Source organism: Spea bombifrons, chromosome 3 (assembly GCF_027358695.1).
Source record: "Spea bombifrons isolate aSpeBom1 chromosome 3, aSpeBom1.2.pri, whole genome shotgun sequence".
Classification (NCBI taxonomy): domain Eukaryota; kingdom Metazoa; phylum Chordata; class Amphibia; order Anura; family Pelobatidae; genus Spea; species Spea bombifrons.
The window spans coordinates 3,239,887-3,267,813 of NC_071089.1; the positions used below are offsets into that span (position 1 = coordinate 3,239,887).

The following is a 27,927-nucleotide window of genomic DNA, read 5'->3' on the forward strand; positions in this document are numbered from 1 at the left end:
GAACAAGCGCGGCTTTTCATTATTGCAATAAAATAAAGACAGGGAAAAAAAATAACAATAATAATTCTGGCTCCGCTGAGTGTTTTTAAGAGCGGACGCACGGCATGAAGTCCCCGCTGAGCCGTCAATTTAATTCCAGGTTACTAAAGATTCAAGCAGTAAAACAGTTAAAAATTAATAAAATGCCTGGAAGAGAGAGTTTGTTACTGATGCTTACGGGGGTCAAGTACAGCCGGGTGTTAAAAGGAGCGATAGTTTAAGAACTAATTAAGTTGAGAGGGTAGTAGATAAGTGGGTCAGCCTCTTTGCAGAGGTGGTAGAGGGTAATACAGTGAGGGGATTAAACATGCATGGGATAGACATACGGCTCCTGAATCTAAGACGAGACCAACGACTGATTAAGGTTTGAGTTTTTATAGCAGGAGAAACGGGCGACCAGACGGGGGCCGGATGGGGCCGATCTGCCAGCAGGGTCTATGTTTGTATTTTTTTCCTGAATTAGACTTAAATATGGAATTTATTTTGTCAAACCGCGGTAAGACTCGTTACACGCCAGTGGCTGTTGGTGACGGAGTTTAATGGTTTCCAATACTAAGACTACGACATTTAAGATTCAGTGCAGAGAGCTGCGGCACTCAAAGGGTAAACAGCGGTTCCGCAAACATAACACGCCCTGGAGGAACATGGATGGATAATAACGTTCCGCGACATCCCTGAAACCTTTTAGCGGTAGATGCCGGGGGCTCTGTGTTAACGAAGGATGCATTTCAAAGCATTTATAAGCGGTCGGAGTCGTATGGGTTAAAGCGTGAAAAGTTTCTGCCGTGGCCCCTGCGGACATCACCGCTATCTCCCGAGAAAAAGACCTCCAGAAGCTCAGATTCGCATTCAAGGGAAGGCTGCGGGACTATAAAGGGGCAAAAGTCTTCACGATTCGCGTGACGGAGAAGCCGTCCCACCCGGAGACAAATCGTTTCTACCCCCCCCAAACGACAAGCACGACGCAAACAAACCATCGATAAGATCCCCCCCCCCCCGGTAACAGAAAAGACCCCAAATCTTCCCAGGACTTGATCGGCGTGATAACATTCAAACATAAAACCCCATAACACCCCCAAGCCCCCCCCCGGATCCATCTGGTCCGATGTTCTGAGACAGATTTTGGGCAACGATCGCACATGAAGAAGACTTTAAAGAAAGCGCTTTCATCGTGTAGATCCATCGTGGATATTACTGGCTCGGCCCCCGATACATCTGGAGAGTCGCTCGCACGGCTCACTAGAAAAGTAGTTGGCTACGGCATGAGGTCCGTTTCCACGGCGCTGGCAGTAATGTTTCTGGCACGGAACGTCATGTTCAGCAATTTCATGTCATGTTTTAGAAAGCGCTTTTTGTTTTTACGGCTCCTCGGAGGGGCCTGGATTCTGGTTGGACGCGTTACGGCCCTCATCGCCCCCCACGTTACGCACCTGTTCTCCTGCGCTGAGCATTGAATCTGTGGGTGTCTCGCCCGCCAGAAGGTACCGCTGTCCTCTGACCTCCGTTCCCGGCTGAGATATCCGGAAGGAGACTCGAGGAGACATCCTCTCCCTTGGCCTGCTGAGCCTTCCTCTTCTCTTTCTTTAGCATTCCGACCAAGATATCTGGGCAGCTGGCTCAGAAACGTCAAACCTCGACTTTGCCCGAAGTAACAAGAAAAACACAAAGCGCTCTGCAGAAATGTGGGGTTATTTGAGTTATGGACGTGGTTTGTGGCGGTGGAGCTCACCAGACTCAATGAATATCCCTTGGGACCCCAATGGCAGGGGCAGAAGCCATTGTATCGGGTGGTGGGGGGGACATAATGGGGCATTTGGGCCCCTCTAGGTTTGGTGTATTTCCAAGGCAACCCTTGCTCTTTGCCGCCATCTTTGATGCTTTGTTATCGGCCGGGGACCTGGATTAAGTTTAGCAAGAGAAGCAAAGCCCCCTTTTTTCCTGGGTCCTACAGCTTAAGGGTCTTCAAAGAACAGATAAAAAGCGTCGTTTTTGTAAAGTTCTCATTGTGGGCTACAAAGACTTATCGTCCGGATGACCTTCAGGATGTACTTGACCTTCTAGAGGAGGCTCCACCAAATGAACTACCACTCAAGAACCCGCTTACGTTGAAGTGATCCAAAGCCATGGACATTCTGACCCCGTCAACACATCCTCACCTCAGATGGGGGCAGTCAGGCCAGAAACGGCTAACAATGAAGAGAACTCGAATTTATCCGATTTTAAGCATTTGGTGAGTGAAACTTCCGTCTTTCTGGTTTTGGTGTAGAAGTTAAAGGATACTGATTTCGTTGTCTCGTTGCTGCAGAAGGTCACGGAGTCTCCTGATCTCCTCCGGTTTGGCCGCAGAGCTGCTGGGTCTGTCGGGAGCCGCGTCAGAAGAGTCCGCTGTGCTCTCGTTCTGTTTGCAGTCGTTTAAAAGTTTCTGTTTGACAAGAAAACAAAAAGTAAATCCCGCGAGGGCCGTGTGGATATCTACTGGAGGAGCCGCTGCCTCTGCGATCACAGCGGTCTCACATGGCGGGAAGCAGGGACAGGCAGCCATCGGCACGGAAACGTCTGCAGACGACAATATCCATGGAAGGCAGTTTCACGTTGATAAATGTCAAATAACGCACTTGGGATGTAAGAATCCCAAAGCAGAACACAGCATGGGGGGCTGCGGAGTAATGATTTCTGAGGGAAGTGCGATAAAGGTGCTGGGTGTACAGCGGGGGGCATTAGTAGCAGGAGGAGAGAGGAGGTTCTGCCACTTTACAGGGAGAGAAGAGGGGGGGGAAGAGACATTTAAATACATAAAGGGATTTAACAAAGTACAGGAGGGGGATTTATTTCTAAGGAGGAGAAAAGAGGCCAGAATCTAACACTAGAGGCTCAGAGGCTGAGATGGAATGGAAGGAAGTTTTACTTTACTGGGGTGGTAGATAAGTGGAGCAGCCTCCCAGCAGAAGTGGTAGAGGGTAATACAGTGAGGGTATTAAACATGCATGGGATAGGCATGTGGCTCTTGAATCTAAGACAAGACCAACGACTGATTAAGGTTTGATTCTTTACGAGACGGGCCGAAAGGGCCGACCTGCCGGCAGGTTCCACGTTTCTTTGCTTCTTATTTTTTATTTCATTCTCAATGTATTAAACACACAGAGGGAGAACACGGTACCTTGAAGAAAGCAAAGCAGTGCTGAATTTTCCGCATGTCAGCCCCTATTTCCAGAAAGCTTTCTGGATCTCTGTCTTCCAGGTATGCGCGGCTTCGCTCCTCGAGTCTGTGGGGGAGGTGCACAGGACACAGAATTAAACCTCCGGTGAGGCGAATGAATGGTGACGGATCTGTCGCTGCGCGTTTTCAAAGCTTTTCCAGAGGTATCGGGTCAGATTTACAGAGGAAACTGCATGGAGCCGACTACATGATTAATAACCGCGATCCGACTGCCAGAGACGGAGCGCCGTTCCCGCTGTACATGCGCGTCTCAAGAAAAGAGACAAACACACAACATTAACGGGGTACACGACGTGTGAGAGCGGTTCACACGGGTCATAGCTGCCAACACTGAAATACCCAGACAGGACACTTTTTATTTGGGGGGTCTGGCTGGGGAGAGGCAATTTGTGTAACTGAGGGGGTATTTAGAAGAAGAATAATGGGGTTTATTTACCCCGTTTAATTTATAAAGCCGTTCCCTGCTGTTTCTATACACATTATCGGGGCTTTTAGGGCTGTAGAACCCTGCGATACCCCCATACCCAGCAAACATTCTGACCTCCTAGAAAAAAGGGGCATCAGCGGAGGCGAGAGGGGCATCAGGGGAGGAAAGGGGGCATCAGGGGTGGAAAAAGAGGCATTAGTGGAGGAAAGAGGGGTACAATGATTTGGGGCTAAATAGGTACTGGCCAAACTAAACAGGGACACTTGGCAGGTATGAGATAGGGGCCATTCCAGGCTAAGAGGGAGCTCGTCAGTTATTTAACGCCTAAAATATACCCGGCTAAAATGTATATACAAAACATACAGAATGTTTTAACCCCTTCATACCGTAACGCAAGGCAACGTTCTGCCGGCTGGAGCTCCGATTTACATATCGGAACCTGACTGAGGCATCAGAAACCGGCAAGCGCTGACTTCCCACATTAACCGGCGGAACCAAATAACATAAAAAAACCAAAAACGTATAGATCAAACAAAATCATTGTGCCGAATAAAGAGGTGTGACGGGTAAACGCTATACATCGGATCCCGGATTCCGTTTATTCCAGCGATTCCCTGGCGCCGGTACAATTCACACACATATTTCGCACCGAATTCTAATTAGAACGGGATCCTTCTTTTTTTCGCTGACCCGAGAGGTTAAATTGGCAGCAAAATCACTTTTTTGGCAAAAAAAAAAGACAAAACCCGTAAAACGGATTTCAGAAGCCCAGGAAACCGTAACTGGAAGATAGAGCGGAGCCGAAGTCAGCAATCCCGGTTACCGGGGCTGATCAGCTCGACGGGGAGGGGGGGACGAGGGGTATCTAACACTAGAGGCTCAGAGACTGAGAAGAAATGGAAGGAAGATTTACTTTACTGAGAGCGGGGTAGATAAGTGGAACAGCCTCCCAGCAGAAGTGGTAGCGAGTAATACAGTGAGGGGATTAAACATGATATAGGATAGACATACGGCTCCTGAAGACAAACGACAGATTAAGCTTCGAGATAGACGGGCCAAGTGGGTCTTATCTGCCAGCAAATTCCATGATTCTATGTGGCGTTGTAACCATAGCGACGCGTTTTTTCTACATGACACCAAAGTGACCCAGGGTGCGGAGCTTAACCCGCGGGGTCCTTTAAACTTTACACTGGGGTTTTTACAACGGCTTCTAATGCAGAAAGCCGCGGAAGCCGCTGCGATCCCGTGTGTGTGTGTGAGTGCGTGTTTGTGTGAGTGTGAGTATATATATATATCCCGTGTGTGTGTGTGAGTGCGTGTTTGTGTGAGTGTGAGTATATATATATCCCGTTTGTGTGTGTGTGAGTGCGTGTTTGTGTGAGTATATATATATATCCCGTTTGTGTGTGTGTGAGTGCGTGTTTGTGTGAGTATATATATATATCCCGTTTGTGTGTGTGTGAGTGCGTGTTTGTGTGAGTATATATATATATCCCGTGTGTGTGTGTGAGTGCGTGTTTGTGTGAGTGTGAGTATATATATATATCCCGTTTGTGTGTGTGTGAGTGCGTGTTTGTGTGAGTGTGAGTATATATATATATCCCGTGCGTGTGTGTGAGTGCGCGTTTGTGTGAGTGTGAGTATATATATATATCCCGTGTGTGTGTGTGAGTGCGCGTTTGTGTGAGTATATATATATATATATATTACAAAGATTGCAGTGTTTTAGGTAAATAGAGGGGATTTGTGGCTTTTGCTTTACCTGGAAACATAGTTTTGTTCTAATTAAATGAAACGCCGGCCCAGCGCGTCCTCGCAGCGTCCTCTGCTTCCAGCTGGCAGCGTCCCGGGACACGCGGGGGCCGCTGGGCCAGATCTGATGTAAAATCCTGATTCTAAGTATACACTGAGGTGCCGGTGACCTCATTCCGATTAATAGTAATAAAAAGAAAGCGTTTCAAACGCGAGCTGCCAGCCCGGGTCACGCAGGAAAAACGCTTTACTATTTATACTTCCATACAGAGCGGGGGGTCTGATTTAACCCAAACGACTCCCTCTGTACAGCAGCAGCAGGAGCCCCGACGGAACACAGAACCTGACGGCAGATCGACCCCCATTCGGCCCCCGTCTAGTCTATCCCATGCATGTTTACACCCCCTCATTGTATAACCCTCTACCGCTTCTGCTGGGAGGCTGTTCCACTTATCCACCACCCTCCCAGTAAACGAAATCTTCCCTACATTACAAACATTTAGCCCATCTAGGCTGCCTATAGATCCCCCATGTAATTAATACCAAGAGCGGACACATTCTATACCCCCGTGTCCCGTCTTCGCCTGGATCAGCGGCGGGGAGGAGCGCTACGGACTTTTGTCTTTTCACCTCGATTAGCGATTCTGGGCTCTGTTACAATACCTGAGAATCTCATCGTGCGTCAGCTCCTCGGTCCTCTGCTCCCCGGTCACCAGGGCCAACTCGTCCTTCAGAGCTTGGATCTCCTTCTTAAGACGAACGATCACCTGAGACAAAGAAGTGCCGGTGAACGGAGCTCATGGTGTTGCTGCCCCTGCGTGGGGTAAGTGGAATAATAATATTCCGTCATCAGATTATAGTAATTATAGATCGCTTACCAGCTGGGGGTCGATCTCTTCGTTGAGTACGGCCTCGTTCTTTATTAAGGCAACTCTCTGCGCGAAGCGACACGTGGATATGGATTCCTGGAACGACCCAAAACACACGCTTTTTATAGATTTATAGCACAAAACATACAGTTTACATAGCGTAGTGAATATGTGTATTAATTTACAATAAAACATATAAATCAGGTGTAATTTAGCTGTAAATATATATATATATATTCAAAAGGTTTGGGGTCATTTACATAATTCCTTATTTTTGAAAGAAATGCAGATATTGTGCATTAAAATAACATCAAATTATCAGAAACCCAGCGCAGACGGGGTTAATGTTGTAAATGAGTATTGTAGCTGGAAACGGCTGATTTTTTAATGGAATCTCTTGATAGGCGTACAGAGACCATTTATCACTCCCATCACTCCTGTGTTCCAATGGCCCTTTATCACTCCCATCACTCCTGTGTTCCAATGGCCCTTTATCACTCCCATCACTCCTGTGCTCCAATGGCCCTTTATCACTCCCATCACTCCTGTGTTCCAATGGCCCTTTATCACTCCCATCACTCCTGTGTTCCAATGGCCCTTTATCACTCCCATCACTCCTGTGTTCCAATGGCACGTTGCGTTTGCTGACCCAAGTTTAAGTTAAAAGGCTAATGGATGGTTAGAAAACCCTTTAGTAATTACGTTACAGCCAGAAATGTCCTTGTTTTCCAGGAAAACAGCTCAGTGACCCCAAACATTTGAACAGAATGTAAACGGCGTCCTTTGTGCACGTACGTCAATGTTCCTCTTTTCCAACGAGAGCGTCGCGATCATCGTGGTCATGCAGTTCCCCCCCAGGCTGTCTCGCAGAACCGAGGTCATCATGGAGTTCCTGTAGGGGATGTGGGAGCGGTTCTTCTCAGCCAAAGCGATGATTACCTAGAAACGCCACCGGTTACCGAATGATCCAAAAGCGGGAAACAGTAAAAAAAAAAAACAAAAAAAAAAAACATTTTGCTACAAGTCTCAGATCTGTGATGATGACACAATGAACGTCACAGCCCTTAATAACGGATTTCTCTATTTTACAATGTGGGGCGTCGAGTTTGAGTTGCGTTTAAATGCATGAACTGAACATTTTGTCCCTTTAAAAATTCATACAATTCACTCATACAAGTACTGTGCAAAAGTTTTAGGCACGTGTAACAAAAATGCTGTGAAGTAAGGATGCTTTCACAAATAGACGCGTTAATAGTTTATTTTTGCAAAGTGAGAGAACAGAAGAAAAATCTAAACCAAAGGAATATTTGATGCGACCGCCATTTGCCTTCAATTCTCCTAGGGGCGCTTACACAAAGTCAGGGAATTTGCAGGCATTTAGTTAGGTGTTTGATTAAACAGACAGGCACTCGTGATCATCGATGCAATATGTAGGCATTAACTGAAACAGGAACACCTGTAGGGGGAATTAAAACTGGTTGGGGGCCAAACTTCCTCACAAGGTGAGGCCGCTGGAGACAGTTTAATGTCAGAAGTCTTACACCGTGGCACTGAGCACAGCAACAACCCCCAAGGTAGCTACACCGCTTCAGACAGGTCTCTGCCAGGCAGACATTTCAAGGCAGACGGAAGTTTCCAGATGCTTTGACCAAGCTCTTTTGAAGAAGCGCATAGAAATGGGCAACGCTTCGGACCACAGGCGCGGCAGATGAAAGACACATCATGCTTACGTCCCTGCGCTATCGGAAGATGCTATTTTAGAGGTCACATCAAATATAGATTTTATTTACATTTTTCTTCTGTTCACTCAATTTGTATTTTGTTAAATGACAAAAATAAACCATGAACATGTCTGTTTTTAAAGCGTTCTTACTTCACACCTGTCGAAAATTTTTGTAGATTCAGAATGGCCAGCAGCACCCCCACGGACACCATGAAAATGGCGCTTCGATAAAATGTTGTTACATTGTTATTTATTTATTAAGTGTATTTTCATTTTTATCACTTTGTTTTATTGTTAAAATCGCAAGGTTTCGTCTTTCTTCCCGTAAGTTATTAAACATATTTGTTTAACCTAAAGCAACAATAAAAAAAACCAATCAGAAATCCCAGGAGCTTCTAAGGCTCGATCCTCTATCCTGTGCTTTTGGATTGTTATAAAACAATAGACCTAATTGTCCGAATTTTTAATTTGGGAAAAGCAGATCACGGAACGTGATCCGGGTTCCCTGCGGAACACGGAGTTTGGCAGAGAGATCGGCTCCTAACAATGGGGTATATAGTCTCAGCTCCCCAGCCCTGCGCAGGTGCGAGGTCCTCCGCGCGCCCTTCCGAGCAGAGACCCAAAACGCGCCGCCGCGTTGTTATTATTCTCGCTTCACCGCGGCGACGGGCGAAAACACCACTCAATAAATCTTATGCATTTGATGTAACGCAAGTCGACCTCCTGCCCTGGCCTCAAATCAGAAAGAAGCAGGGAAAACAAGCGTGGCTGATATTGTGTGGGTTTGTATCAATGATGCAATGTTTACCCAAAGCTCCTTCTCTGCCGCAATCTGCCCACGGCCTCCCAGAACTTATTATTATTTCATGAATAGGCTAAAGATGTGTCTTTTTTTACCCAAAAACAATAAAACTTATTGCGGTTTGATAACCGGCCGGGGGAGGGGGGGGATAAACTGGATTAATATAGTTAAAGATGCTGTCCCGCCTACTAAATTTAATACTAACCTAAACATCATTCCTATTAATGCTGAATGCCCAAACCCTTCCCAAAAGTAACTCCTCAATCCCGTACAATTCTGTTCCAGTCCTTATTTTTGCAGGGAACACTTAATTGTCATGTGACACAAAAGCAGGTCCTGATAGGTTGTTGGCATAGAAAATGAAAAAATAAACTTCCTAATAGTTTCTGTGGTTTTTTTTTTATCAATCAAACCTTTGGAAGAAAAGAAGATAAAAAAATCACAGATCTGCTAGGGTTTGGTTGCTTAACATTAAATTTTTCTGTCAGCGGAAAATCCTCGGTTTAAATAAATGCTGACGCTTCGCGTTGTTCTCGCTCCGCCCGCGCTCACCTGTTCCAGGTAGTGTAGCGATAAATTGATGTATTTTGCTTCCGTTAGCAGCTGGCCGCCCACTCCGGTCTTCGCGACCCGCTCCGACCCGGCCAGGTCCACCAGGTGCAGCTTGGAGCGCCGGACGGTGGCCGATCCCGGCTCCTTACTGGAGATGTGAACGGTGAAGATGCAGTGCGAACGAGTCGAGGCTTGGTTCATTGGGGTCTGGACACACAGAAAGAACAGAACGTTACAACGGACTCGAAACGTTAAATAATAATAGAAACATTTTAATTATAAGTAGTAACAGAACCGAGCCATTACAAGACTGCACCCCAACACCAACCCAGTGATGTCCGAGTGTAGAAGTCTCCTCTCGTCTCAGCCGTCTACATAGAGACCGACCCAAAGGTGAAACAACAACCTGATGGTTTCGTTGATTTCCCCGGGAGGTGTGATGATCACCCTTACAAATTGCACCAGGGTAGACCTTCCGGTGGAACAAATCAAACGGCAAACGATTTTACTCAATTAGAAGAATGGTCTGGAGCGTGGCAGCTGCCGTTTCATGTTGATAAATGTCAAATAACGCACTTGGGACACAAAAATCCCAAAGCACGACATAGCATTTGGGACCCTGTTCTGTCAGAGACGCCGGAAGAGAAGGAGTCGGCAGTAATTATTTCTGATGACTTAAAGGTAAGCAGACAGTTGGAAAACACAAGAGAATGCTGGGTAGTATAACGAGAGCCATTAGTAGCAGGAAAGAAGAGGAGGTTCTGCCACTTTACAGATCTCTGCCCAGACCCTACGTAGTGTACTGGGGATAGTTCTGGAGACCCCCATTTTGAAGAGAGCTCGGGCTTGAATGTAATATAAGGAAGTCCAAGAGAGTAGTAGATAAACGGTCTTCCAGTAGAAGTGGTAGAGGCTTATACAGTGAGGGAGTTTAAACATGCGTGGGACCGGACCATGGATAGATAGAGGTTCGAATCCTTTAGATCAGAAACATTTATTTCAAACTTACCAAATTCTGTGTTTGTCATGGGGGGGGAGTGAATATTTTTTGTATTTTATTTACTTAATTTAATATTTACTTAACTTTTTTTTAAAATAAAATAAAATATTTAAATATAAAAACAACCCAAATCCAGCAGTGAAATGTCTGGGACTCAGATATGTCTATCCCGTGCATGTTTAAATTCCCCCACTGTATTACCCTCTACCACTTCTGCCGGGAGGCTGTTCCACTTGTCTATGACCCTCCTATAGTGAATATTGCTAGAGAGACCCTGCGCTCAATTATTTTTACTATTATTATGATTGGCAGTTGATTCCCAAGCGTTACAGACACTCAAGTCGGGACTCCGGCATCTGGAACGGCTGCTCTCTATTCACAGCTCGGCACATAAAAGCTTCATCCCGACGCCACATGTCCATGAGATCATGCGCCAAAAAAAAAGCGTGTGATCAAGGCTAATGCGGTGAGCGGGTTTGGCACCAATTAAAACTTGGGAATGCATTTGTTTGGAGGCCATCAGATCTGGCGTTTTATTTTGAAAATAAACGGTGTTAACAAAGCGTCGCATGTCAGCGCATGTTTGTCTCGTATTCATTGAAGCATCTGTGCCGGTCGTCGTCGGTTGCTGCCGACGGCAGACCGGGACGCAGAAGAAGGCGGCGGAGGAGGACCCGCGCATGGCTGTGCAGGAAGATTCCGGCCAACGCGTTTATCAGAATTATGTTAATTTTCTAAGTGGAAGCTCCACCCCTTTTTTGCAGCCCCCACATGCAAATTAACCACCTCCCATTAGGTCATATATATTACCAGTACACACCCATCCATGTTTTTTTTAAGTTAAATATTTTTTTTTCATTAATGTTTTAAATAATTTTTAGATCATTTTTTGCCAAACCAACAAAAAAAATAAAAAAAAATCAAGGATTTGCCAATAATCCAGCTTCTCGGGTTGTTTTTAATTTGAATGTAACGTTCCTAGAATCCTTCTATATTTATCGGCCAATCCCAAAGCTCATCAGCAAATAAATTCATCGCCGACAGGAAGACATCAAACCTGCATTTGTAATTTATGTAATTTATGTATTTTCCAAAAAAAAGTTATTTTTAAAGTAATTTCAGTCTAAATAACACTAACGCCGTCGGTCAAGCAACGAAAGACGTTTTCCGATCCTAGCTAGCCCTGCTGAATCCTCCCGCATCCAGGTAAAGTATTCCTCACAGAGAGACCGCCGAGTCTTCTCCAGAGGCAACAGTTATTGTGAATAAATATTATATATTTATTATATTTTGGGGTGGAAAAAATCATAAAAGAGCAAATTTTTTTTCTCGTAAAAACAACCGTTCGCTCCACGTGTTCATTATTAAATAAATAGGATAAAACCACTTCAAATAGCGGCCAATATGTCTGAAAACCCCCTAACAATGCCGCAGTATAGCACGGGACGCTCTGATCTTTTTTATTTGCCTACATGTGGTCCCCATGCCTTGTCGAGGCCGGACTGCAGGGCCTTCTGACTCTGTACTCCGGGGTGCGTGTTAATGGTTTTCCGCGAGCGATGACATCACTACCGGCCAACCGCAGGCCGTGCCTTTCAAGCCAACGTTGCATAAAAAAATAGATCTTTTTAATTAAAAAAAAATTAAGAATAAAAAAAATATGTGCTCCTTATGTTCTCAGGGAGGTTTTTTTTTCATGTTTTCTGGTGTTCCGGAGTGATGTCATCTAGGTTTAGAACTTCTGTTAAAAACATTAAAAAGCGGGTAGTTGTGTGCCCAGTCCCACGGCAGAACCGGGGTTCTAGATCATACCCGGCGCGGTCGGCATCCCCAGCCGTTACACTTTATTTGACTTCTGGATTTCCGAGTCTGCTGCTGGTTTTCAGACCTCTGAGCGATAGTTTGAGCCGGATCCGCTCGCCGTGCAGAATAAAAGCCAACGCGGGTCCTCCTTCTGATCACTCGCAGTATAAACGCAGGCAAAGAAACTCTCGGTGGCTGCAAGAAACTGTAAGCTATGCCTTGAGTGGTCCAGGAAAGTCCAGTGGAGAGCACTGGGGGAAAGAGCCTAATGGTGGATGGGGGTCCAGTGGAAGGTTGGGGTCTAATGGAGAGGGTGAAGCAGGATGCAGTCCAATAGAGGGAAGAAGGGGGAAGAGAGTCGTGTGGGGGGACAGGAGAGTTTGGTGGAGGGAGAGTCCAATGAAGGGCAGAGTGGGTAGGGGAGAGTCCAACGCAGGGCAGATGGAGAGAGTCCAGTGGGGTGCGGGGAGAAGTCTCGAAGAACATGGACTTGTAGAGAGCGCCTAGAAAGCTATTGTTCCCATCCCCGCGACTCGCTGTTCATTGAATGTTTCCACTAATAGCCACCCCAGAAATAAAACACAAAGATCCATTAACGGACCCCACACCCGTTAAACGAGAAGATCTAGTGCTTGAGGCCATGCCGGTGCCGCGCTCTCACCTCCGCTATCATCCGGTTTGTGTCTCCGAGAAACAGCAGGTTCAGGGCCTCCTCCTCGCTGTTTGCCGGCTGCAGACACAGATTCTTAAGGTGAATGTTCTGATCCGGGTCCTCCATTATAGTCACTTTCCTGTAAAACGCATGAAAAATATTAAAATTAATGCATTTCTGAGTGTGTTCTCATATCCAGCATACAGTAATATACCCCCAGCGCTGTATACAGTAATAACCCCCCCAGCGCTGTATACAGTAATATAACCCCCAGCGCTGTATACAGTAATATAACCCCCCAGCGCTGTATACAGTAATATACCCTCCCAGCGCTGTATACAGTAATATACCCCCCCAGTGCTGTATACAGTAATATAACCCCTCCAGCGCTGTATACAGTAATATAACCCCCCCAGCGCTGTATACAGTAATAACCCCCCAGCGCTGTATACAGTAATATAACCCCCAGCGCTGTATACAGTAATATACCCCCAGCACTGTATACAGTAATATAACCCAGCAGTGCTGTATACAGTAATATAACCCCCCCAGCGCTGTATACAGTAATATAACCCCCAGCGCTGTATACAGTAATATAACCCCCAGCGCCATATACAGTAATATAACCCCCAGCACTGTATACAGTAATATAACCCCCAGCGCTGTATACAGTAATATAACCCCCAGCGCTGTATACAGTAATATAACTCTAGCGCCGTATACAGTAATATAACCCCGAGCGCTGTATACAGTAATAACCCCCCCAGCGCTGTATACAGTAATATAACCCCCCAGCGCTGTAAACAGTAATATAACCCCCAGCGCTGTATACAATAATATAACCCCCCAGCGCTGTATACAGTAATATAACCCCCAGCGCTGTATACAGTAATATAACCCCCAGCGCTGTATACAGTAATATAACCCCCAGCGCTGTATACAGTAATATAAAAAAGGGAATATGGGTCCCAAAATATGGAAATTAAATATTTAGTAGAGCTTTTATATCAAAGTATATAGATGTCTAAACTACCCGGGTATGGGTCTTATACCCGCAGCCAAACCTGGGAAACCCTCTGGGTCTGACCCAGAGTCTCTGGGTGATAAGAGCTCTTCTTCACTTTTCCCCTGGAATCCTTGTAATTTCACTTTGAGCAAATTAAGCGTTTTGTGGATACGTTTAATTACTGTGGATTTTTCATTTGAAATAACTTGAAGTTTTGAGGCCATCGCATCTGTTTTAAAGAATCATTATGGTGACGGGCATCGGATTTCTGAAAAAAAAGCAATTTGCGCGGCCAGCTGAATGCAGAGGTAGTAATTTGCTCCGCAGAAGCGCCTATTTTTGTTTCTTCTGGTCGGGGGAGTTGTTAGAGCGGCCACCAGACGCAGCGAGCAGGAGATCCAGCTGGCCAACGTTCCACCGCTGCCAGGCGGCCGTGTGTTAAAGCCCACGGGGTAAGAACCACACGGCCGCGCAGACCCACGGAGGCTGGCGAGCGGCAGAAATATATACTTTCTTTCCCACTGTTATTTTTTGGAGGTTTCTGTTTCACCTTCGTCCGCTTTAAGGTTGTTTTTCAGCGGTCAGAATAAATGTAGAGGCTCTTAGAAGGTCTCCGCACCCTGTTACTGCGAGGTGTTTATGGATAATACGCACATGGCCGGCCCGTAGGGCAGCTGCCGCCTCCGACTGGGTACTCTGTGAACGCCCTGGATTAACGGGAATAGCTCAAGAAAATCAGGGCTGGAAGTCATTTCAAAAAAAATACATAAAAAAAAAAGGAATTAAGGTATTAGATCCAGAAAAGGCCATTTCCATGTGTGCTTCTCGGATTAGTTATACAGCCGGAGAATATATAATATATAATATGAGGAATATACAGGATATAATGGGTTATAAGGACGGGATTAGTTATACGGCCGGAGAGTATATAATATATAATATGAGGAATATACAGGGATATAACGGGTTATAAGGACGGGATTAGTTATACGGCCGGAGAGTATATAATATATAATATGAGGAATATACAGGATATAACGGGTTATAAGGACGGGATTAGTTATACGGCCGGAGAGTATATAATATATAATATGAGGAATATACAGGGATATAACGGGTTATAAGGACGGGATTAGTTATACGGCCGGAGAGTATATAATATATAATATGAGGAATATACAGGATATGACGAGTTATAAGGACGGGATTAGTTATACGGCCGGAGAGTATATAATATATAATATGAGGAATATACAGGGTTATAACGGGTTATAAGGACGGGATTAGTTATACGGCCGGAGAGTATATAATATATAATATGAGGAATATACAGGATATAACGGGTTATAAGGACGGGGTTAGTTATACGGGGGGAGAGTATATAATATATAATATGAGGAATATACAGGGATATAACGGGTTATAAGGACGGGATTAGTTATACGGCCGGAGAGTATATAATATATAATATGAGGAAAATACAGGGATATAATGGGTTATAAGGACGGGATTAGTTATACGGCTGGAGAGTATATAATATATAATATGCGGAATATACAGGATATAACGGGTTATAAGGACGGGATTAGTTATACGGCCGGAGAGTATTTAATATATATAATATGAGGAATATATAGGATATAACGGGTTATAAGGACGGGATTAGTTATACGGCCGGAGAGTATATAATATATAATATGAGGAATATACAGGGATATAACGGGTTATAAGGACGGGATTAGTTATACGGCCGGAGAGTATATAATATATAATATGAGGAATATACAGGATATAACGGGTTATAAGGACGGGATTAGTTATACGGCCGGAGAGTATATAATATATAATATGAGGAATATACAGGGATATAACGGGTTATAAGGACGGGATTAGTTATACGGCCGGAGAGTATATAATATATAATATGAGGAATATACAGGATATAACGGGTTATAAGGACGGGATTAGTTATACGGCCAGAGAGTATATAATATATAATATGAGGAATATACAGGATATAACGGGTTATAAGGACGGGATTAGTTATACGGCCGGAGAGTATATAATATATAATATGAGGAATATACAGGGATATAACGGGTTATAAGGACGGGATTAGTTATACGGGGGGAGAGTATATAATATATAATATGAGGAATATACAGGGATATAACGGGTTATAAGGACGGGATTAGTTATACGGGAGGAGAGTATATAATATATAATATGAGGAATATACAGGATATAACGGGTTATAAGGACGGGATTAGTTATACGGCGGGAGAGTATATAATATATAATATGAGGAATATACAGGATATAACGAGTTATAAGGACGGGATTAGTTATACGGGGGAGAGTATATAATATATAATATTAGGAATATACAGGATATAACGGGTTATAAGGACGGGATTAGTTATACGGCCGGAGAGTATATAATATATAATATGAGGAATATACAGGGATATAACGGGTTATAAGGACGGGATTATTTATACGGCCGGAGAGTATATAATATATAATATGAGGAATATACAGGATATAACGGGTTATAAAGACGGGATTAGTTATACGGCCGGAGAGTATATAATATATAATATGAGGAATATACAGGGATATAACGGGTTATAAGGACGGGATTAGTTATACGGCCGGAGAGTATATAATATATAATATGAGGAATATACAGGGATATAACGGGTTATAAGGACGGGATTAGTTATACGGGGGGAGAGTATATAATATATAATATGAGGAATATACAGGATATAACGGGTTATAAGGGCGGGATTAGTTATACGGGGGGAGAGTATATGATATATAATATGAGGAATATACAGGATATAACGGGTTATAAGGACGGGATTAGTTATACGGCCGGAGAGTATATAATATATAATATGAGGAATATACAGGATATAACGGGTTATAAGGACGGGATTAGTTATACGGCCGGAGAGTATATAATATATAATATGAGGAATATACAGGATATAACGGGTTATAAGGGCGGGATTAGTTATACGGGGGGAGAGTATATGATATATAATATGAGGAATATACAGGGATATAACAGGTTATAAGGACGGGATTAGTTACACGGGGGAGAGTATATAATATATAATATGAGGAATATACAGGGATATAACGGGTTATAGGGACGGGATTAGTTATACGGGCTGGAGAGTATATAATATATAATATGAGGAATATACAGGGATATAACGGGTTATAAGGACGGGATTAGTTATACGGCCGGAGAGTATATAATATATAATATGAGGAATATACAGGATATAACGGGTTATAAGGACGGGATTAGTTATACGGCCAGAGAGTATATAATATATAATATGAGGAATATACAGGATATAACGGGTTATAAGGACGGGATTAGTTACACGGGGGAGAGTATATAATATATAATATGAGGAATATACAGGGATATAACGGGTTATAAGGACGGGATTAGTTATACGGGCCGGAGAGTGTATAATATATACCGTATATAAAAAATAAAAAATAAGCTGCTGGCCTCAGCTCCCTCTATTCTCAGTGACATGGATAAGGATGATGGGCCGGGTAAAGCAAAATGAGTTTTGATGTTTCTATGTTTGATAAGAAATTTGCAGCAGTTAGCCTTGGTTGTATAAAACAGGTATTATATTATTAGTATTATATTATCATATTGTATTATATTTTCCTTAATCCTTAATCAAAATTTAAGAAACTAATCCATGTAGATCGCCCCTTTATGTGCATCCAATGGGAGCAGCCATCGTAACGTCCTGTTTTTAGGATCTGCAGGATCCTCCCCATTATATTATCTCTCCTCTATTGTTAAGTTGCTGGGAGGTGGAGAAGAGAGAACGTCAGGGCAGGAAATTGATCAGATAATGCTGGCTCTGCCACAGGCTGCCACCGATCTTTCCTGGGGTAAATACCTTGAATTTCTCTAAAATAATGACACTGAATGACAAACGAAAGCACGCGCTACCGGTTTTAAGAATGCCTTTGTTACAGTGACCGCGGTTAATGGGACAGTTTCCCCTTAAGAGACATGATGCTCGGATAGAGTCACCATGCGATGGAAAACATGATGTCACCATACCAGAGAATGTCATTCCACTTAGTGGCTTTCCAGAAATGGGAGTTTGCTTCCCCAAAATAGACAATTTCAAACTTTTTAAAAAAAGCTTTTGATAAATATAGGCCAGTTTTGAGCGTCTGTAATTTTCCGCGTTCCCCGCATTATTACCGTAACAGGATACTCTGTGACAGCGCTTTTGATCTGTGGATGCTCCCTAACCCATAAACACACAGATGCGGCGGCGTTAACTGTCCCCGCCGGGAGGAGAATCTTTCTTTAATCAGAGTGGTAAATGGGTCGCATTTCTCCCAAATATTTTATGTATAAAAAAAAAAAAACCACACACACAGGAGTGATGGGAGTGATAAAGGGCCATTGGAACACAGGAGTGATGGGAGTGATAAAGGGCCATTGGAACACAGGAGTGATGGGAGTGATAAAGGACTATTGGAACACAGGAGTGATGGGAGTGATAAAGGGCTATTGGAACACAGGAGTGATGGGAGTGATAAAGGGCTATTGGAACACAGGAGTGATGGGAGTGATAAAGGGCCTCTGTACGCCTATGAAGAGATTCCATTAAAATTCAGCCGTTTCCGGCTACAATAGTCATTTATGACATTAACCCCGTCTGCGCTGGATTTCTGATCCATTTCATTAATATATAAATATATATATATACAGCCATGGAATGGTTATTTGCGACATGAGGCACGATGGGCGATAGGGCCGCGTACCAATCCTGCAGCTCCCACTGCAGACCGGGTGCTGGATATGCGCAGCAGCACACTGTGAAAGTATTTAAAAAAATAACGTGCAGCGGTGGCTGTCCGGCCGGTGGCCGCACATCCATCAATTGGCCAGTAGCCTTAATCTGCCAAGGTTGTTTAGTCATCCCCAGTCTGGCTCTGTATATTATAGACCAACTTTATGTGCATACCATAGGAGCAGCCACCTTAACTTCCTGATCTAAGTGATTATTCCTCCCCATTCCAATATCTCTCCCCAGGGTTGCTGATTTCTGTTGATTGGTCTGGAGATGCCGTCACATGGGTCTATTAGGAAACTGAGCTTCTGCCGGGTTTTAAACTCTGTGTCTAAATGCAGCATTAGAAACGTCGTTAATTGTGATGCTAAATGTCCAGACCTCTCCCATAAATAATACTTCAATCTTTGAACATTTTGCCCTGTTAATAATTATTGTTACCATAGAAACTTAAAAAAGCTCCTTAAACATTTCTTGCTTGTTTTTATGCAGGAAAATAATAAAATGATGAATGCTTTAAATACCTTTAAATGTTAGGATAAGAGGCCATAATCTAAACCTAGAGGGTCAGAGGCTTAAATGTAATAAAATGACTTTTTAATTAATTGGGATTGTGATAGATAAGCGGAACAGCCTCCCAGCAGAAGTGGTAGACTGTAATACAGTGAGGTTATTAAACGTCTCTCTAAGACGAGACCAACAACTGATTAAGGTTTCAATCTTTACAGCAGGAAGAAATGGGAGACTAGACGGGGGCCGAATGGGGGCCGATCTGCCGGGAGGTCCTGGGTCTCTATGTTTAAAATATAACATTTGCAAAAAAGAGCAGATTGTCGGAGAAATACAGCGAGAATCTTTGAAATGATGGCAGAAGTAGCAGAGGAGGCCTGCGTCCCGGTCCATGAGCCGCCAACAGAACAGAGGCCACGGCTGAAACACGGACCGCGGCCAAAAATAAGAACTACACTAACAGGATAATTCCAACATAATTAAAAAGACGGCTTTGAAACGCGCTCCAGAGATGCTTTGGCCAGATAACGCGTTTCTCCGGCCCGGACAATAAATAATAAACTCATTAAAAGCCGTGGATTAAAGGGGGCGGCCCGGGGGAGATAAGCATATTTCAGACACAGCGCTGTGCACATGGCCATCGTTAGCACAGGGCAAGCTGCTACCCAGGGGTTAAACATCCTCATGGTCCATCCACGGCTGCCCCTTTTCCCCGACATTTGTGTTTTAATGCCCCTGGGCGGTTAGGGCCTGGGACAGTTAGGTGTAACAGAGGAGACCAGATTCCACCTCCCTCGCACGTCAAGTGGTTTGTTCCATGGACACTTCCTGTCTGAAGTTGGAGCAGCGAATGCTTCCTGTTCCAGAGTCGCTGTCTGTCTCATAAGCTCCAAAGAGACCAAAACTAGTACAAAACTAGAGGGTCAGAGGCGCAGATGTAATTTAAGGAAGTTTTACTTCACTGAGAGGGTGGTAGATAAATGGAATAGCCTCCCAGCAGAAGTGGTAGAGGGTCGGATCGGTCTACTCACGGGAGATCTTCCAGTTTTGAAGCTTCGTGTCTGGGGTCCAGCAGGTCATATCCGCACTCGTTGTAAATTTCCAAGTAGGAGATGTGCATCGTGTACGCTTTACTGGCGTCCTGCAGCGACAGACAATGTGACGCATCATTAACGGCGGCAGATACCGGGATACACGGAGCCCTCATCAGTGAAGCCCGGTGTCTATGAAACATACCAGGCATCGCACATGCAAACTGATCAATTGGTTTCTAAATCAATTGGTTTCTATGGCGATTGAAGTTTGTGGTCACTCAGTTGTTTACACAGAAAACAAGGAAATGTCTGGCTGTAACATAATTACATAAGCCTTTTAAAAACTTAAACTTGGATCAGCGAACACAACGTGCCATTGGAACACAGGAGTGATGGGAGTGATAAAGGGCCATTGGAACACAGGAGTGATGGGAGTGATAAAGGGCTATTGGAACACAGGAGTGATGGGAGTGATAAAGGGCCATTGGAACGCAGGAGTGATGGGAGTGATAAAGGGCCATTGGAACACAGGAGTGATGGGAGTGATAAAGGGCCATTGAAACACAGGAGTGATGGGAGTGATAAAGGCCGTTTCCATCTACAATAGTCATTTACAGCATTAACCCTGTCTGCGCTGCATTTCTGATCCATTTCACGATATTTTAATGTGTTTTTCTTTTTTTTTTTTTTTTAAATTATAAGTGACCCCAAACTGTGTGTGAATAGTCGCGTGTATAACAAAAGTAAATTGCTTTAAATATCTCATTAATCCATGATTCTCAAATAATAAATATTTCTCAAATATTCCAAAAGTAGCGCTGTGGCATCTCATGGCGCTATATAAAACAAATAATATATAATATATAATAATAATGTTAGCAGTCTATGGATCAGTTAATCAACCAAGTTCTTCTAAGTCATGAAGTTCGCTGCAAACTGAAAAAGTTAAAATGTGTGAAGTTATTTGGCTGGGATATTGGGAACCCAATTCTCGAAGCTCCGCCCCCAGCCACCTGTACCTTCTGGATCTGCTCAAAAATGTAGGACAGGGTCCGAGGGATGATTCCTCTGTCGCTGTAGCGCTCGGCTCCTCCGGTGATGGTGAACGTCTTCCCGCTGCCCGTCTGTCCATACGCGAATATGGTGCCATTGTAACCCGTAAGGACACTGCGAAGAAACATGGCGGTCAATCAATGGAACAGGACAGGTAGGACTTTCGAGACCCCCCCAGGACACTTTAGCCACCCCGGCACTAAACACATCACTCGGCAACTACTTTCAGATACTTAATTATCATTTACTTAGATAAAGCCAAAGCCTGGAGGGGGGGCGTAAGAAGCGAGAAAACACCGAGGGGTCAATTAGGGCTCAGGAGGCGGTGGGAATATCTGAGATTTCAGAGAAAAATGTGAATGGATCAGAGTAGAAAGACAGAAAGGTGGAATCCATCCTCTTATGGGCTTAAATCAGTCCTGATGGAGGACCTGTTGTCCTTAAGGGGGTTAACTTAATGGGGGAGAGATAACTTAACGGGGAGGAATAATCCTGCAGATCTTGAGAACAGGAAGTTATGAAAAATATTAAAGGTGGCAAAAGAAAATTAACATTCCAATGAAAAAAATCATGTCCTGCATTACAGATAAATAATGACTTTAATTGATACTATTTATTAATTATTATTATTACTACAATGATAGAGAGATAGAGAGACAGACAGGCAGACAGACAGAATCATTTTTGTAATTCATTGCTCACCTCCAGGCCATAGAGGGGTTAAAAAAGAACTGTATGCCAGGAGCACATGGAATGTTATAAATACCCATAAATTAAGCACTTGTATGAAACGGTAAAGTTCTAAAAATATAAAAACACGCGTTCCTGACCTTTTATATATATATATTTTTAGACGTATACATTGATTTACTCATTTAATGAGGGTCTCTGTACCGGTATAATTAGACAGCATGTAAGAGACATTCTCATTAGAGAACCCATAAGAGGGTCAGGGAGTGCAGAGCGTGCAGCGAGTGCAGCGAGTGCAGAGAGAGAGAGAGCAGGCAGCACAGAGAGCGCAGAGAGAGCAGGGAGCACAGAGAGAGCAGGGAGCGCAGAGAGAGCAGGGAGTGCAGAGAGAGCAGGGAGCGCAGAGAGAGCAGGGAGCGCAGAGAGAGCAGGGAGAGCAGAGAGAGCAGGGAGAGCAGAGAGAGCAGGGAGCGCAGAGAGCACACAGACTGCAAAGAGAGCAGAGTGCAGGGAGCGCAGAGAGAGCAGGGAGCACAGAGAGCGCAGAGCATGCAGGGAGCCACCATGGGACCTGAACCACGGATCAGGACAACGACCAACCCTAGTGCAGCACAGATCTCCACTGCAGCGCCCTCCATTCTGAAGCTGAGTAGCTCATGGCGGCTCCTCAGGGGCGGCCACACATCTGGCCCTGCCCACTTTTGGTGTTGGAACCTTACCACCTCTTGCCACACCTTCCCACACAGCTGTCACAATTCGTCACATGAATCGTTGGAGGGGTGTGATCGCTGACGTCCTGTCACAAGAACCTTTATCAATGCACTTCAAGGGGCTTTAGAGACCCCCTGGTCGCAAACCCTGTGGTTTAAGCATTATTAGTAAATCTTGTTTATCCTTATTATTAGCTTTTTTCCCAGGCTGAATATTTACACAATAACCACAAACGTTTAGAGACTGTGTGAAGGAGGCTTTAGGGAGATTTCCATCGAATGTCTTAAAGGGCTGTTCTTAATCAGGCTTTAAAAATAGACGTTATTAGTGATAAACGGCCGTTTCCATTACAATGCGCTCAAAAATGCTTCCAAAAGCTCAAATGTGCCAAGGTTAGGAAGTCTGACGGAGGTCAGATAACTGGGGCCGCGATGTTTTTATTAGAAGATTCCAAGCTGGGTTTGTAGCCGAAACATTCTTTCAGATTTAACCGAAAACCCAGTAAATAACAGCAAAAACTACAACTGGCACTGTTTGGCAACGAAGACCAGATGTTTGTGAATACTGGCGAGTATCGCAAAATAATACGAGCGGGCAGCGGGGGCACCAGGGTGCAAACTACATTATACAGGGGGGCCGGCTCACTGATTTATCTATACACTATACAAGGCCGGCTCACTGATTTATCTATACATTATACAGGGGGGCCGGCTCACTGATTTATCTATACATTATACAGGGCCGGCTCACTGATTTATCTATACACTATACAAGGCTGGCTCACTGATTTATCTATACATTATACAGGGGGGCCGGCTCACTGATTTATCTATACATTATACAGGGCCGGCTCACTGATTTATCTATACACTATACAAGGCTGGCTCACTGATTTATCTATACATTATACAGGGAATCTCGCTGATTTAACTATACATTATACAGGGGGGCTGGCTCACTGATTTAACTATACACTATACAGGGCCGGCTAACTGATTTAACTATACATTATACAGGGGGCCGGCTCACTGATTTAACTATACATTATACAGGGCATTTCGCTGATTTAACTATACATTATCCAGGGGGCCGGCTCACTGATTTAACTATACATTATACAGGGTCAGCTCCCCAACTAACCAACACAATATACAGGACAGCTCACTGATTTAACTATACATTATACAGGGCCAGCTCGCTGATTTAACTATACATTATACAGGGGGACGGTCACTGATTTAACTATACATTATACAGGGGGACGGTCACTGATTTAACTATACATTATACAGGGCCGGCTCAGCTCTTATGGAGGAGAAGCTCACAGCGGTTGGTCTATCAGGCAGATGTTGGGGGGGGGTTAAAATCTCCTGTAAGGACACAGTTTAGTAAATATACCCCAAAGATGCTCCACAGAGAACTGAATAACGGAACGCGGCATCCGCTGGGCACGGACAGCTCAGGCAGAGAGCTCAGAGATAAATCCGGCTGCCTCGGATGGAATGTGACGGCTTTTTAACCCCCCGAGGATAGAACGAAGCACTAAGAATTCGCTCGGCTTCCCATTTCCAGATGAAAAGGAATTTTATTTTATTTTTAAGAGGCGTTAGTGTTTTTTTGGAACTTTCCGGCGAGGAAGCTGCATAAATATTCCGTTTCAGAAATGGAAATTCTCCTCCGCGTTGCGAGGCAGCCCTGCGTTATATTCAGAAAGGCCGCGATGAATCATCTCCCTGCCTCTGCAGAGACCACCTCCTACGGTCGGCAGATCGCTGGCACTCGGAGAAGAGCTGAAAGTCTGGGGGTTTGCTATACAGATCTCTGCTCCGAAACCATTTAACCTGTTAATGCCGCATGGATGAAGACTCCATAGACCTTAAGACTTCAGACCAGATTTAAATTACATTCAAAATTACATTTGAGCCTCTAGTTTTAGGTAATGAATCGAGTGGAAAGGCAGATTCACCTATATACTAAAATGTTATTTTATTAGAAAGATATTCCAGGCAAACAAAGTGTCATGTTAACATCATTTTTACATTTTTTAACTTGTCACAAACTACAGAAATGACAGAAGTCACATTTTAGCTCCATGTGGATCAGAAAACAAAAAAGAAAAAAAGGACTTCATTAGCATTGCCATAAAGCGTCAGCTCAGTGCGGGGTTTGAGCCAGGAAAGTCACCCAAAATATCACATGACTGACAGCAACGGCGGCTCCAGGTCTGCAGATAAAGAGAGTTTATTGGGGTAAAATAAGTTAAAAACTGTTTTTTGTCACCGACCGACATAACTGTATACAGCGCTGGGGGTTATTACTGTATACAGCGCTGGGGGTTATATTACTGTATACAGCGCTGGGGGTTATATTACTGTGCTGGGGGTTATATTACTGTATACAGCGCTGGGGGGGTATATTACTGTATACAGCGCTGGGGGGGTATATTACTGTATACAGTGCTGGGGGGGTTATATTACTGTATACAGCGCTGGGGGTTATTACTGTATACAGTGCTGGGGGTTATATTACTGTATACAGTGCTGGGGGTTATATTACTGTATACAGCACTGGGGTTATATTACTGTATACAGCGCTGGGGGTTATATTACTGTATACAGCGCTGGGGGTTATATTACTGTATACAGCGCTGGGGGTTATATTACTGTATACAGCGCTGGGGGGTTATATTACTGTATACAGCGCTTGGGGTTATATTACTGTATACAGCGCTGTGGGTTATATTACTGTATACAGCGCTGGGGGTTATATTACTGTATACAGTGCTGGGGGTTATATTACTGTATACAGCGCTGGGAGGTTATATTACTGTATACAGCGCTGGGGGGTATATTACTGTATACAGCACTGGGGGGTTATATTACTGTATACAGTGCTGGGGGTTATATTACTGTATACAGCGCTGGGGGGGTATATTACTGTATACAGCGCTGGGGGGTTATATTACTGTATACAGTGCTGGGGGGTTATATTACTGTATACAGCGCTGGGGGTTATTACTGTATACAGTGCTGGGGGTTATATTACTGTATACAGTGCTGGGGGTTATATTACTGTATACAGCGCTGGGGGGGTATATTACTGTATACAGCACTGGGGGGTATATTACTGTATACAGCACTGGGGGTTATATTACTGTATACAGCACTGGGGGTTATATTACTATATACAGTGCTGGGGGTTATATTACTGTATACAGCGCTGGGGGGTTATATTACTGTATACAGCGCTGGGGGGGTTATATTACTGTATACAGTGCTGGGGGTTATATTACTGTATACAGCGCTGGGGGTTATATTACTGTATACAGCACTGGGGGGTTATATTACTCTATACAGCGCTGGGGGGTATATTACTGTATACAGCGCTGGGGGTTATATTACTGTATACAGTGCTGGGGGGTATATTACTGTATACAGCACTGGGGGGTATATTACTGTATACAGCACTGGGGGTTATATTACTGTATACAGCGCTGGGGGTTATATTACTGTATACAGCGCTGGGGGGTTATATTACTGTATACAGCGTTGAGGGTTATATTACTGTATACAGCGCTGGGGGTTATATTACTGTATACAGTGCTGGGGGGTTATATTACTGTATACAGCGTTGAGGGTTATATTACTGTATACAGCGCTGGGGGTTATATTACTGTATATAGCGCTGGGGGGGTATATTACTGTATACAGCACTGGGGGTTATATTACTGTATAAAGCGCTGGGGGGTTATATTACTGTATACAGCCCTGGGGGTTATATTACTGTATACAGCCCTGGGGGTTATATTACTGTATACAGCGCTGGGGGGTTATATTACTGTATACAGCGCTGGGGGGTTATTACTGTATACAGCGCAGGGGTTATTACTGTATACAGCGCTGGGGGTTATATTACTGTATACAGCACTGGGGGGTTATATTACTGTATAAAGCGCTGGGGGGTTATATTACTGTATACAGCCCTGGGGGTTATATTACTGTATACAGCGCTGGGGGGTTATTACTGTATACAGCGCAGGGGTTATTACTGTATACAGCGCTGGGGGTTATATTACTGTATACAGCACTGGGGGGTTATATTACTGTATAAAGCGCTGGGGGGTTATATTACTGTATACAGCCCTGGGGGTTATATTACTGTATACAGCTCTGGGGGTTATTACTGTATACAGCGCTGGGTTATGCTCCTTGGGGTTAATTCTTTATAATGTTTCGCTCTGTTCCTGCAGGTTTCCAGGGCAGTAAATTCTCTCTCATTTCTATAAAGGTGGCTGAAAACCAGCAGAGAACGGTGAAGTTTGGGTTAAAAGTCATGCGCTGTTTTCTTTCTATTATTAGATCTCCCCAGACTGTAGACATGGAGCCGGTAAACAGGACTCCCTGTATCTGGGTGGAGAGGCGCTCGGAGACACGATGTACCGGGAGCTGTGCATACGCGACCCGTCTCAGAGCAGCGGCAGCAGCTGGACAGTAGTTTGGACGCGATGAGCCAACATAAACACAAGCTGCGCAGCACAGAGTACAGCGAACAATACAAGCAGCGCTGTCACAAAGGGCATGATGGCACCGACCGTGTATATACACATAACCAGCAGAAAAGAGTAGGAGCTCCCCGCCGGGTGCGGGATTCACTTACAGATAATGAATGATAATGATAACAGCAGGCGAAGCCAGCACCGTGCCACGGGCACAGAGGGCACATAGGCCTTTCCTGGGTGCTCTTTCACAGGTTCTCCCTAGGGGTGTGACCGGGGCATGGTCAGAGGTCTGGCCATGGGCATTGTTTTGATGGTGACAGATAAAATGTGCAGTAGAGAGAAATAAGAGGAGGTAAAGCTGATAGAAAACAAAGGAAAAGAGAGAGACGTGAAAGGAGAGAAGAGAGACGTGAAAGGAGAGAAGAGAGACGTGAAAGGAGAGAAGAGAGAAAGGAAAGGAAAGGAGAGAAGAGAGAAAGGAAAGGAAAGGAGAGAAGAGAGAAAGGAAAGGAGAGAAGAGAGAAAGGAAAGGAGAGAAGAGAGAAAGGAAAGGAGAGAAGAGAGAAAGGAGAGATGACAAAGAGAGCAAAAAGAGAAGAGAATGGGAGAGAGAGGGAGAGAGAAAGGACTCAGAACGAAGAGTAAGGAGAAAGGAAAGACGAGAGAAGAGTAAGGAAAAGAGAGAAAAGAGAACGAGAGATTAAAAAGGGGAGAAAAGGAAAGTGGGGAT

The 27,927-nt window shown here is 44.3% G+C and overlaps 1 protein-coding gene across 1 annotated transcript in view; it reads right to left on the minus strand.

Annotated features, from left to right (window-relative positions):
* The window catches only part of KIF6 (kinesin family member 6), a 76,360-nt gene that overhangs the window by 39,304 nt on the left and 9,129 nt on the right, over positions 1-27,927 (minus strand). The window contains exons 4-13 of the mRNA XM_053461012.1: positions 21,265-21,412; positions 20,243-20,352; positions 12,846-12,975; positions 9,382-9,588; positions 7,100-7,243; positions 6,314-6,400; positions 6,099-6,202; positions 3,197-3,302; positions 2,320-2,461; positions 1,470-1,643 (exon numbers count right to left, since the gene is read on the minus strand). Coding sequence (XP_053316987.1) covers positions 1,470-1,643; positions 2,320-2,461; positions 3,197-3,302; positions 6,099-6,202; positions 6,314-6,400; positions 7,100-7,243; positions 9,382-9,588; positions 12,846-12,975; positions 20,243-20,352; positions 21,265-21,412 — 1,352 coding nt within the window. The remainder of the gene's footprint in view (positions 1-1,469; positions 1,644-2,319; positions 2,462-3,196; positions 3,303-6,098; positions 6,203-6,313; positions 6,401-7,099; positions 7,244-9,381; positions 9,589-12,845; positions 12,976-20,242; positions 20,353-21,264; positions 21,413-27,927) is intronic.